Source organism: Thamnophis sirtalis, unplaced genomic scaffold, assembly GCF_051295495.1.
Source record: "Thamnophis sirtalis isolate CommonGarterSnake01/CBP01778 unplaced genomic scaffold, rThaSir2_p1.2 scaffold_2, whole genome shotgun sequence".
Lineage (NCBI taxonomy): Eukaryota > Metazoa > Chordata > Lepidosauria > Squamata > Natricidae > Thamnophis > Thamnophis sirtalis.
In genome coordinates this window covers 3,648,120-3,660,289 of record NW_028261382.1, presented here as the reverse complement: position 1 = coordinate 3,660,289, position 12,170 = coordinate 3,648,120, and the positions used below count along the sequence as shown (strand labels likewise).

Below are 12,170 nucleotides of genomic sequence, written 5' to 3'. Positions count from 1 at the left end.
AGCCCTCTCTAAGCGGTTTACTGAGTCAGCATATCGCCCCCACAGTCTGGGTCCTCATTTCACCCACCTCGGAAGGATGGAAGGCTGAGTCAACCTTGAGCTGGTGAGATTAGAACCGCTGAACTGCAGATAGCAGTCAGCTGAAGTGGCCTGCAGTACTGCACTCTACCCACTGTGCCACCTCGGCTCATAATTAAGTTCTGAATAACTATGACTGTGTTAAAAAGCTGGACTGACTTTAAACTTTTAGTAATGTTAAAAAAAAAACATTAAAAAGTTGGTACGCATCAGTAATTGGAAGCTCTTCAGCTGTTTACAGGTGCTCCTCAGCTTGCGACCAGAATATTTGTTGCTAAGCGAGGTGGTTGTTAAATAAGCCTGATTTTACAACTTTTGCCACGGTTGTTAAGCAAATCACTCCCGTTATTAAGTGAATTGTGCGGCTTTTAAATGAATCTAGCTTCCCCCGTTGGCTTTGCTTATTGGAAGCCCCTTGAGAAGGTTGCAAATTGTGATCACGTAATTCTGGGATGATACAACTGTCATAAATAGACGCCAGTTGCTAAGTGTCCTAATTTTGAACTCGTAACTGTGGGGATACTGAAAGTTGAATGAGCGAGGACTGGTTAATTCACTTTTTTCAGTGCTGTTGTAACTGCAAATGGTCAGTATAAAGAAATGGTTGTAAGTTGAGGTTTGCTTATAGTCCTACTACTAGTCCAGTTTTATTTTATTTATTACTTATTAACTACTTTAGAACCACCCCAGTTTTCTTCCTGACTGGCAGAGGGGCTGGCTCCTTTCTGGTTTCTTCACATCCTGTATTTTTACAGTTTTTCCATCCCACTTCGACCGTTTATTCCCCTAAACTCAGATGCTCCCAAAGGTAACGGGGATTCCTCTCATTCATGTCTCCATCCTTGTGGCTCCCTCTCTCTCGCATCTGCTCCATCATCCTGAAGATGGACACAAACCCAGCCTGCGGCGGCTGCAAACCATGCATTACATCATCTGAAGATTTGCAAAAAACGCTGGGAAGTTTTCATTTGCAAAGAACTCTTCCTTGCTCCGTTAAAAAAAAAAGAAATTGGGAGGAAATGCAAGGAAAGGAACTGATCATTCAAGAGTTTGCATAAATATTTCCCAGATCCAGCCACCGAATACCTTCAAGATTTCTCCCTAAACTTTTTTTAAAAAAATCTTGCTCTGTACAGGTAGTCCTCGAGTTATGACTGCAATTGAGCCCCAGATTTATGTTGCTAAGTGAAACATTTGTTAAGCGAGCCATTTTATTACCTTTCTTGCCACAGTTGTTAAGTGAATCACTGCAATTGTTAGTAACACGGTTGTTAAGTGAATCACTGCAATTGTTAGTAATGTGGTTGTTAAGCGAATCACCGCAATTGTTAGTAACGCGGTTGTTAAGTGAATCACTGCAATTGTTAGTAACACGGTTGTTAAGTGAATCACTGCAATTGTTAGTAACACGGTGGTTAAGTGAATCGGAATTCCCCATTGATTTTGCTGGTCAGAAGGTCGCAAAAGGGGATCACATGACCCCATCAGAAATGGGGATGCTGCAACAGTCATAAGTGTGAAAAACGGTCATAAGTCACTTTTGAGTGCCGGTGTAACTTTGGTCACTAAATGAACTGTTGTGAGTCGAGTATTTATCTGCATTATTCTATGATCTACGGTCTCCCATCCGACCTCAAGCTGCGAGTTCATAGAGATAGGAAAAAAATAGCAATAAAGGTGGATAGAGTTTTCTCTTCCGAGTCCCGTTCCGAGCTTTGTAATATAAGGGAGTGCTCGCCATGGCGAAGGCTAGAGCGGCTATCCTTGCTCACTCGGGTCAGAAGGAGGGTTTCCGGGTTCCTCTCCCGCGCGTCGGTCTCCACGGCAACGGAGAACGTCGCGTCGCCGGTGGCGTCAGCAGCGCGCCGGAGCTTCCGGGACCCACGGCTGGCGCTTTTCGGGGAGGGGGGGAGGGGGGCTCGCGCGGCCTGCGGTTGTCATGGAGCCCGAGCCCAAGGGCGGCTACGTGCTGAGCAGCCTCGCCGAGGTGGTGGAGCGGATCCTCAGCTTCCTGCCCACCAAGGCCCTCCTGCGGGCGGCCTGGTGAGCAGCCGGAGGGCCGCAAGAGAGCGCCCGGGACGCCCGAGGAGCCACGAGAGAGGAGCCGCCCCTCGAATTGGGGGGGGGGGGAAGCTGGGGGTTGTAACCAAGGAGGAAAGGGGGGCGGTAGAGGGAGGGGGGGTGGCGTTGGCAGCGGAGTCAGGCAGAAGTCCGAAGGGAGCAGCTGACAGCCCTGGGAGGGAGGGGGCTTCAGGAGGAGGGCGGCCTCTCAGGTCGAGGATGATTAATTGATCTATCTCATCTGTCATCTGTCTCTGTCTATCTATCTCATCTCTATCCAACAATTTATCTATCTATATCTAATCTATCATTCATTCATCTATCTATATCTGTCATCTGTCGTTTGTGTGTGTGTGTGTGTGTGTGTACATCTATCATCTGTCTGTCATCTGTCTATTAATTTATATCATCTGTCTCTATCCATCTATCATTTATCTATCATTCATTCATTTATCTATATCTGTCATCTGTTGTGTGTGTGTGTGTGTATCCATCTATCATCTGTCTATCATCTGTCTATTAATTTATATCATCTGTCTCTATCCATCTATCATTTATCTATCATTCATTCATTTATCTATATCTGTCATCTGTTGTGTGTGTGTGTGTATCCATCTATCATCTGTCTATCATCTGTCTATTAATTTATATCATCTGTCTCTATCCATCTATCATTTATCTATCATTCATTCATTTATCTATATCTGTCATCTGTTGTGTGTGTGTGTGTGTGTGTATCCATCTATCATCTGTCTATCATCTGTCTATTAATTTATATCATCTGTCTCTATCCATCTATCATTTATCATTCATTCATTTATTTATATCTATATTTGTCATCTATCTATCTATCTATCTATTTATATAAATATAAATATAAAATGTCTCTATCCATCTATCATCTCTGTCAATCTGTCTCTATCATCAATTTATCTATATTATCTGTCTCTATCCATCTATCATCTATCATTTATCTATATCCATTCATCTATATCTATCCATCAGCCGGTCAATGTCGACTGGCAACTACCCGGAGGAGAGCCTTCTCGGTGGCTGCTCCGACCCTCTGGAACGAACTCCCCGTGGAGATTCGTACCCTCACCACCCTCCAGACCTTCCGCACAGCCCTCAGAATCTGACTATCCCGTCAGGCCTGGGGCTAAAGACTTCAACCCCACCCGAATAGTATGACTGTTGCACTTTTTAATGATGTATTGTCTTCATGTTTGTAACTTGTTTGTCCTTCCCTCCCCCTGAATTGTGAGCCGCCCTGAGTCCCCTCAGGGAAAAGGGCGGCATACAAATAAAGTAACTATAACTATCTATTATGTATCTATCTATCTATCTATCTATCTATCTATCTATCTATCTATCTATCTATCTATCTATCATCTATCTGTCATCTGTCTCTATCTCTATTTCTATCTATCTATCTCTGTCCACATCCATCCATCCATCCATATCTATCTATCTATCTATCTATCTATCTATCTATCTATCTATCTATCTATCTATCTATCTACCTACCTACCTACCTACCTACCTACCTATCAAATCTTTTTCAGCGTGTGCCAGCTGTGGCGGGAATGTTCCCGAAGAATTCTGCGAACACAGCAGAGCATCACCTGGATCTCTGCCCTGGAACCAGACTCATCCAACAGCCATGTTCTGGTCCACGTGTTAGCAGATGACATTGAGGTAAGCGGTTTGGACAGATGGACTGAAGCAGGTCTTTGCCTATTGTTCGTTGAGCTTCGTTCTTAAGGTTGCAACTTTGAAACCTCATCTATTTGGCAAGCTTTCTTCCTGTTTGTTAAATTATCACACTTAACTATTCTAAACAGAATAATAAATAGTAAACAGAATAGTAAACAGAACAGAAACTATTCTGTTTTTTTTTTCTAAACAGAACAATGATTGTTCAGAAACAGCCCTTCGACTGTGCAGTTATATATTTTTTCAGTGACAAGTCAAGAAGCAGCCAAGTTTTTTCAAGTTTAATTTGGTCCTGATTGAAGAAGTATCTACAACTCAGGTTGAACTACGGGGTCCTTGATGCTCTCTGAGCTTTGTGGCTTTCTTGCAGACATTTCATTACCCAACTAGGGAACGTGATCAGTACCTGTTTGATCACCAACACCATCAGAGCACCAACAACACCGTCAGAACACCGATGATGTTACCTAGTCCGGTAACGAAACGTTTGCAAGCTAACAATCATCCTCAGTCAAGAGCACCAAGGGCCCCCAAGTTGTATAGAGCCAAGGTGGCGCAGTGGTTAGAGTGCAGCACTGCAGGCTACTTCAGCTGACAGCAGTTCTGCAGTTCGGCTGTTCAAATCTCACCGGCTCAGGGTTGACTCAGCCTTCCATCCTTCCGAGGTGGGTGAAATGAGGAGCCGGATTGTTGTTGGGGGCAATATGCTGATTCTGTAAACTGCTTAGAGAGGGCTGAAAGCCCTATGAAGCGGTATATAAGTCTAACTGCTATTGCTATTGTATTTGTAGTTGTGCTTCTTTTTCATATATATATATATATTTGCCTTTATTTGTATGCCGCCCTTTTCCCTGGGGGGACTCAGGGCGGCTCACAATTCAAAAGAGGGAGGGGGAGAAGACAAACAATAGACAATACAGCATGTTAAAAAGAAAACACAACAATCGTACAATTCGAGTGGGGCTACATATACAAGACAAGTTCCTGGTGTGTGACTATCTGTCCATCGTGTTGCGTTTTCCGTTTACGTTACAGAAAGTCCAAGTTCTTCCCCAGACAGTGCTATATATGATAGCAGACGCAGAGGCGTTCAGTGAAAGCGGAGAGATTTGTGGCCTTGGTATGAAGAAAGGTAAGTAGCCAGCAAGATTCTTCCCCTCCTCGGTGAGCCATTGGTTTATACACACGGGGCAAGGAAGCCGCCTTCTGATTGGACCGTTGGGGTTCTGTAGACAAAATGACGCCCTTGAATGGAGCTGCCTGCTCTGTCACGACTTAATCCTTTGGCAAAGGATTGTTTCGCAGTAACTTAAGAGTCTTGACGCGAGTCTTTTTCCGTTGTAATTCTAGCACGGCGAAGATACAGTAAAGAAATCGCGTCCGCCTTGGAAAACCTGCTCCCCGCACGATGCCAGGTGCTTGGTCTCGTGACGCCTGGAGTTGTAGGTAAGGAGAGGAACTCGGTCAGAACAGCTTTATGCCACTTGTGGAAAACGAGAGCCCATTTCAAAACGATGATTGCAGTCTTGAAAATGAGATGAACCCTTTAACTGCACTCAACCTTGCTTTTCAGTTACTCCCAGAGGCTCTGGCTGCCATCGCCCCGTGGAGGTTGAAGAAGGAGAGGCCGGATTTGCCTTGCTCTTCCCCAAAATCGATGGGGTGAAGATTCAGACCTTCCATTTTTATAAAGACCCGAAGAGGCAAACTATGGATGAAGAACAGTTTGCGGAAGCAGGCAAGCCGAGGCTGTTTGGGGACCCCCGTTTGAACTCTTGCTATTAGTATTATTATTATTTTTAAAGCTATCACAGTGTTGGATTTTATTTCCCAGTGGTAAATCCACAAGACTGTAAAAGTTGATACAGCTGCCCCTCATAAGACAAATACGGGCTTAAACGGCACAAGGCGGGAATCGCTTTGAAGATGTTTTTCATACTACATTGGAAGGTTGTGATTTGGGTAGAGTGGTGCAGTGGCCTTTCGACTCACAATCAGGAGGCTTGTGAGTTCGATCCTAGGTAGAGGTAGATATTCCTCTCTCTCTCTCTCTGGGTATAATGAGAATATATCTGCTAAACGAAACTCCGCTCTGGTGACAGGAAGGGCATCCAGCCAGTAACCATTCAGTTGCCCAAACTCCACCCCTCAAGGGATTATGGTGTCGTGAAATGATGATTGTAAGCATTTGACTAGGAGAAACTCAGTGATTCTTTCAACCAAATCGCATTTTCTAAATCTTTCTCCCATTCTTTCCATACCGATTTGATTTAGTGGTGGAGCTAGAAACTGGCAGAGGGAGAGTTCTAATCCTGCTTTAGGATGCAAGGCAACGGGTGACTGAGCCAAGCACCGAGAGAGAGGGAGTTCTAGTCCTGCCTTAAGTCAGCTGGTTTATTCTCCGATTTTGTACATCTCCCTGCTAAAACCACAACCAGTTCCCCTGGTTTTTACAGGGTTTTTAACAACTGGGAGGAAATGTTGAGTCCTTTTTTTTTTCTGGCTATATGTGTTGTTGGCCGGGTTTCCTTGCGGAGTTCCCTGTATTCTGATATGTACCATATTTTTTGGAATATAAGACGCACCTTTTCCCCCCAAAAAAGAGGGTGGAAATCTGGGTGCGTCTTATACACCGAATACAGCATTTTTGGCCTTGCAAAACCTTGCCCCTTCACAAAAATGGACTTGCAGAGTGTTTAGGAGGCTTGCAAAGGGCTCCTGGAGGCTGGGGAGGGCAGAAATGAGAGAAAAATGGGCTGTTTTTTGCTCGTTTTTGCCCCCCCCCAACCCCCAGGAGCATTCTACAAGCCTCCCAAAGCCTATGCGTGCCCTGTTTTGTTTTGCAAAAAATGGGCCCATTTTTGCAAAAAAAAACACAGATTTTTTTTTGCTCGTTTTTACCCCCAAGACCCCAGGAGCACTTTGCAAGCCTCTTCAAACTCTCTGTATGTCCCATTTTTCACCAAAAAAAGAAGGCGTGCAGAGGATTTGGGAGGCCTGCAGAGTACAAAAACTTTTTTTTTAATTCACTTCTTCAAAATCTTGGTGCGTCTTATACGCCGAAAAATACGTTAAAAGGTTTAAACCGCTGGTTAAGTCCAATGCAAAACATATGATTAGAGCCTTACAACCCTCACCCCCCCCAAAAAAACCTCCAGGATTACGTACCCAAGAGGTCAGAAATTTGCCGGAGGGCTGTTATGTCAACAACAAACCTCGTGGGAATCTCTGCTTTTGCGATGTGTTGCCCCGCTGCTCTGTCCCTAGGGGGAAAGTAGGTCAGAAAACATAAAACAGATTTGGCTCGTAAACTAAACGTTGCAGGACGTTTGGGCATCTTGTTATTATCAGCAGAAAGCCCGAGAGATTAATATTTCTCTCTCTTTCTCTCTCTCTCTCTCTCTCCTTTTACTCCAAGCAGGGCTTAAGAACAACCCAGACCTTAGAGCCATGCTTCTCTTCGGATACAACAACTGGAAGTCGGGATCGTCACGATTCTTCCGCCAAATTGTCAATCGCTTGAACGAAAAAAGCATCATCCTAGCGGGCGGATACGTCGAGAGCATCACCTCCCTGACCTCGTGAGCGTCTCGTTTTGATAGGTTTCTGTGGTTACAGGCAGTCCTCGACGTACGACCACCGTTCCAACATTTCCCTTCGGCTAAGCAAAACAGTTGTTAAAGGGGGGGGGGGTTGCCCCGTTTTACCACCTTCCTTGCCCCCGTTGTTAAACGTATCCCTGCAGTCGTTAAGTTAAGAGCCGAGGTGGCGCAGTGGTTAGGGTGCAGTACTGCAGGCCACTTCAGCTGACTGTTATCTGCAGTTCAGCGGTTCTAATCTCACCGGCTCAGGGTTGACTCAACCTTCCATCCTTCCGAGGTGGGTGAAATGAGGACCCGGATTGTTGGGGGCAATATATGCTGACTCTGTAAACCGCTTAGAGAGGGCTGAAAGCCCTATGAAGCGGTATATAAGTCTAACTGCTATTGCTATTGCTATTGCTAACAATGCGGTGGTACAGGGAATCTGGTTTATGCCCATCATAAATAAATGCCAGTTGCCAAGCATCTGAATTTTGATCAAGTGACTATGCAAAGGTCGTAAGTGTGGAAACTGGTCATCAGCAGTAGTGGGATTCAGCCGGTTCGCACCTATTCGGGAGAACCGGTTGTTAACTTTCTAAGCAGTTCGGAGAACCGGTTGTTGGAAGAAATCTTGGTTAGTTTTTTTCCCACTTTACAGGGCTAATCCTGTAAGGAAGGAAAGGAAATATTCTGGTGCTACTTCTAGGCTAACCAATTTATTGCCCTGCTTACATAAACTGCCTCTCCAAGGTGAAGTGCCCATCGACCTGAGTGACATTGAGTTGGCCACACCCACCCAGTCACATGACACCACCACCCCCAAAGTTCCCCCTACCCAGCTGGTCATTAGGGCAGAGAACCGGTTATTAAATTATTTGAATCCCCCCACTGGTCATAAGCTGTTGTACTCCCTGCCCTTTTTGATGCCTAAAATGCCCATTTGGGAGCTTATTGAGTTCGCAAGGTCATCCTCGCCTTACGACAATTGGGACCATCGCTAATTGAGGCAGTTCTGAAGTGAGTTGGCCCCCAGTTTTACAACCTCGTTTGCCGTGGACTTAAATGAATCACACAGTCATTGAGCAACTCTAGCTTCTCCCGTGGACTCTGCTCATTGGGAGCTGGTTGGGAAGGTCACAGAGGGTCATAGCCTGACCCAACGACGATCAAAAACACATGGCAGTTGTGCCAAGCTGTGAGAGCAATCAACCCATGGAGCACAAGTTGCCTTTGGAAGTTGTGGGAGGTTCATCACTGGAGGCTTTCAAGAAGAGACTGGGTTGCCATCTCTCAGAAATGGTGTAGGATCTCCTGCTTGAATGGAGGGTTGGACTAGATGACCTACAAGGTCCCTTTCCAACTGTCAATCTGCTAAATTTTGATCAGGACAACAGTTGTAAGTTCAAACCTTCGCTAAACGAACGGTTGTAAGTCGAGGATTATCTGTATTGCTTGGCATCTCCCTTTGGGTGATGTTGGGTTGTGACCCGCAAAGCTTCTGACTCTATTTCTCTCCCCCTGTGCCCCCCCTCTCTTTCAGTCACACCCAGCCTGCCGAGTCGTGTGGCGTGGTCGGCCTGGCTTTCAGCGGCGCCCAGATCCAGTGCGCCTCCGTCCTGCTGGATCAAGAAGTCACGGATGAAAAGTTAGCCGAAGCGGCCATGCAGCGCCTGAAGGCGGCCAACATTCCCGAGCGCCACAGCCTGGCGTTCATGTTCGCCTGCGTGGGCAGGGGGTACCACTTTTACCAAAACAAAAGAAACGTGGAAGCCGACATTTTCCGGAAGTACTTCCCCGGCGTGCCGTTGTTAGGCTTCTTCGGACACGGGGAGATCGGGTGCGACCGAATCGTGACGGGGAATTTCGTCCTCCGGGAATGTCGCGAGACCAAGGACGACCTCCTCCACAGCTACACCACAGTCGTGACGCTCCTGCACTTCGGTTCGGCTAAAGGCAATCAAGCTTAAAAAAAAAATATCTCTCTCTCTTTCTCTCTCTCTTTCTCTTTTCTCTCCTGTGCAAATTGTGCAGCGGCTGCATTAATGGCGAGAAAAGGGCCGTTCTGGGCATGTCATTCTAAGGGCCTCCTAAAAACGAAAAGGAAGGCAGTCCCATCGACTTTAGGATTCCCAATGACGTGATCTTAAATTCGGGGGGGAAGAAAATAGGACTTTATACCCCATTTCTAAACTTTAAAAATGTTTCATGTATATACGGTAGATTTTTACTTCGTTCCGGTGATTGCGAATGATGTTGTTTAGCATCGCCCGTGTGCTTTTATGCTGGGGGGGGGGGGGGATATATCCTTTTTTTTTCATGCTGTTAGTGGGATAACTTAGTCAGCCCACGGACTAAGCCTGTCTTAAGCTGTGGCTTAAGTCTTTTATCGTTTGTCTCTGGAAATGCAAAGCTTCAGGCCTGAACTGAGCTCTTTAAAACCATCTCTTAAGCAGCCCCACGGAGGCCTAGTCAAATTCGAAACCACGTTTGGACTTGAATATCCTTTTTTTTTTATCCAGAGCGAATTAGACGGTCTGGATTCGCAGGCTTCCTCTTGGTAGACGATTGCAAGTTTGGACCAATCTTGTTCGTGACCCGTCAAAAGCGCGTTCCACAAAAGCGCGGTCGACGAAATCGCGTATGTGACGTCATCACAACGCGACGAAAAAGATCGAAAAATTGAAATAAAAATTAAATTACAGCAAGCCGATTCACATAAAGGTAAGGGTTAGGTTAAGGGTTAGGGTTAGGGTTAGGTTAAGGGTTAGCGTTAGGTTTTTCGTTACGTTAAGGGTTAGGTTTAGGGTTAGGTTTAGGGTTAGGTTTGGGGGGGCTAGGGGAAGGTTTTAGCTTTATTTTTACATTTTTCGATCTTTTTTTATCTTTTTCGTCGCGCTGTGATGACATCACATACGCGCTTTCGTCGACCGCGATTTTGTCGTCCGCGGTTTTGTGGTAGAACCATCTTGTTCACTAGCTAGTTCATACGATCAATTTGTACTAAGGTTGCCGGCTTCTTAATCACTTTGGTTGTAGGAAAATATTCCTCGGGGGGATCTTAAATATACGAAGGAGCCTTGGGATTGGCCTGATTTGGCTTGAATTCTGCCGTCGAGTATTTTCAATATGAATTGTTGGGACCCGGAGCTGTTCTAAATGACACCAATGATGCAGTTTTCTTCCTGGGCAAATCAAAAAAAGACTCACTGTTTTTAATCAATGTAGGAAAGATGAATGGCAGAATTATACGACGGCTGCCTGTTTACTTGATAATCTGCTCTCTGACATTAAAGCTACTGAAGATATTTTACGATTTGGTTTCATGTCCTAAGGTTGTACTGGGGAAGTGTAAAATAAGATAACAGAGAATTAAATACACGATTTCTTCTCTTCCCCCCCCTCTCCCTCAACCTCTAGTTACATTCTTTATACCAGTGTTTCTCAACCTTGGCAACTTGAAGATGTCCGGATTTCAACTCCCAGAATTCCCCAGCCAGCGAATGCATTCGCTGGCTGGGGAATTCTGGGAGTTGAAATCCGGACATCTTCAAGTTGCCAAGGTTGAGAAACACTGCTTTATCTCTTCCTCCAAAAACGCAGAGGGTTGAGTGTTGTGTTTTTTTTCCCCTGCCAAAATGTGCTCCTCTTTTCCATGAAAAATTGAAAACCGCGATGCGAGGAAATACCGTTTTTCTTGGTACGTGTCCGTATGACGTATTTTGGGAGTCGTTGCAGAGTTGACTCCGTTTTTAACGCCCTTTGCAGGACTAGCTTTAATGACCTACTCCATTACGTAACTGCTGGGGATGTTTTTGAACACGTGAAGGATGGTAATCCAGCTTCAGGACACAATTGTCTTCAGGTTTTGATTTGGTAATGGTAATGCAATACCCACCCACCAGTGGTGGGTTTCAAAAATTGTTCGAACCTACTCTGTGGGTGTGGCCTCCTTTGTGGGAATGGCTTGCCGCCCATGTGACCGGATGGGAGTGGCTTGCCGCCCACGTGACCGGATATGAAGATGCCGACGACACTTGTCAGAACCACCTTAAATGACCTCACACACAGCACTGGCATGCATAAGAATAGGATGTCAACTTGTTTTTTAAAAGGCATCTTTGGTTTGCGTTAAAACAACTTCAACACACGCAATGTTCTGATTGCACCACAAACGCAGTAGTCATCCTTACCTTTCACAGAGGCACTGAGTTTTATAAATAGGAGCGTGATAGTGTAGAATAATCATATCCAAGGACCAGGGGTGGGTTTCAAAAAAGTTTGGAACCTCTTCTGTAGGTGTGGCCTGCTTTCCGGGTCCACCGGTGGAACCTCTTCTAACCGGTTCGGTAGATTTGACGAACCGGTTCTACCGAATAGGTGCAAACTGGTAGGAACCCACCTCTACCACCCACCCACCCAAAAATATTAAACCTTAGGGAAATATTAGGGGCAGGGATACAGAAGTTTGATTAGCCTACTATAGGTTGATGGAAGTTTATGAGCCACGTTTCAGGGTGGGTTTTGCCAGGGTGATTCATAAAATACCAGTAATTCAAAAGTTTTAGGAAAGTCATTTTTAAAATAACGTTTAAAATGCGCAGAACTGAAACTTCTCCTTACGTCTCAAGAGGCAAACCCATACGGAGCGGGGTTTGCCCGTGGTGCACGCTAGCAGAGATTGCTTTCAAAGAAGTCGGGCTTTAACGGCCAGCGTGTTTATTTTAAAGGACA

The 12,170-nt window shown here is 45.4% G+C and overlaps 1 protein-coding gene across 1 annotated transcript; it reads left to right on the top strand.

The window, feature by feature from the left end:
- The first annotated feature begins 1,978 nt into the window (after positions 1–1,978).
- FBXO22 (F-box protein 22) lies at positions 1,979–10,744 on the top strand. The gene is made up of 7 exons (XM_087704021.1): positions 1,979–2,121; positions 3,705–3,837; positions 4,891–4,987; positions 5,206–5,301; positions 5,429–5,593; positions 7,277–7,436; positions 8,980–10,744. Exons 1-7 carry the CDS (start codon positions 2,018–2,020, stop codon positions 9,404–9,406), a joined length of 1,182 nt encoding a protein of 393 aa, XP_087560147.1. The 5' UTR covers positions 1,979–2,017; the 3' UTR covers positions 9,407–10,744.
- The last annotated feature ends 1,426 nt before the right edge of the window (positions 10,745–12,170 follow it).

Coding starts and splice junctions, on each gene's coding strand:
- FBXO22 (XM_087704021.1), top strand. CDS start 2,018: ATGGAGCCCGAGCCCAAGGGCGGCTACGTGCTGAGCAGCCTCGCCGAG. Junction 2,122..3,704: donor GCCCTCCTGCGGGCGGCCTG/GTGAGCAGCCGG, acceptor AATCTTTTTCAG/CGTGTGCCAGCTGTGGCGGG. Junction 3,838..4,890: donor TGTTAGCAGATGACATTGAG/GTAAGCGGTTTG, acceptor TTTACGTTACAG/AAAGTCCAAGTTCTTCCCCA.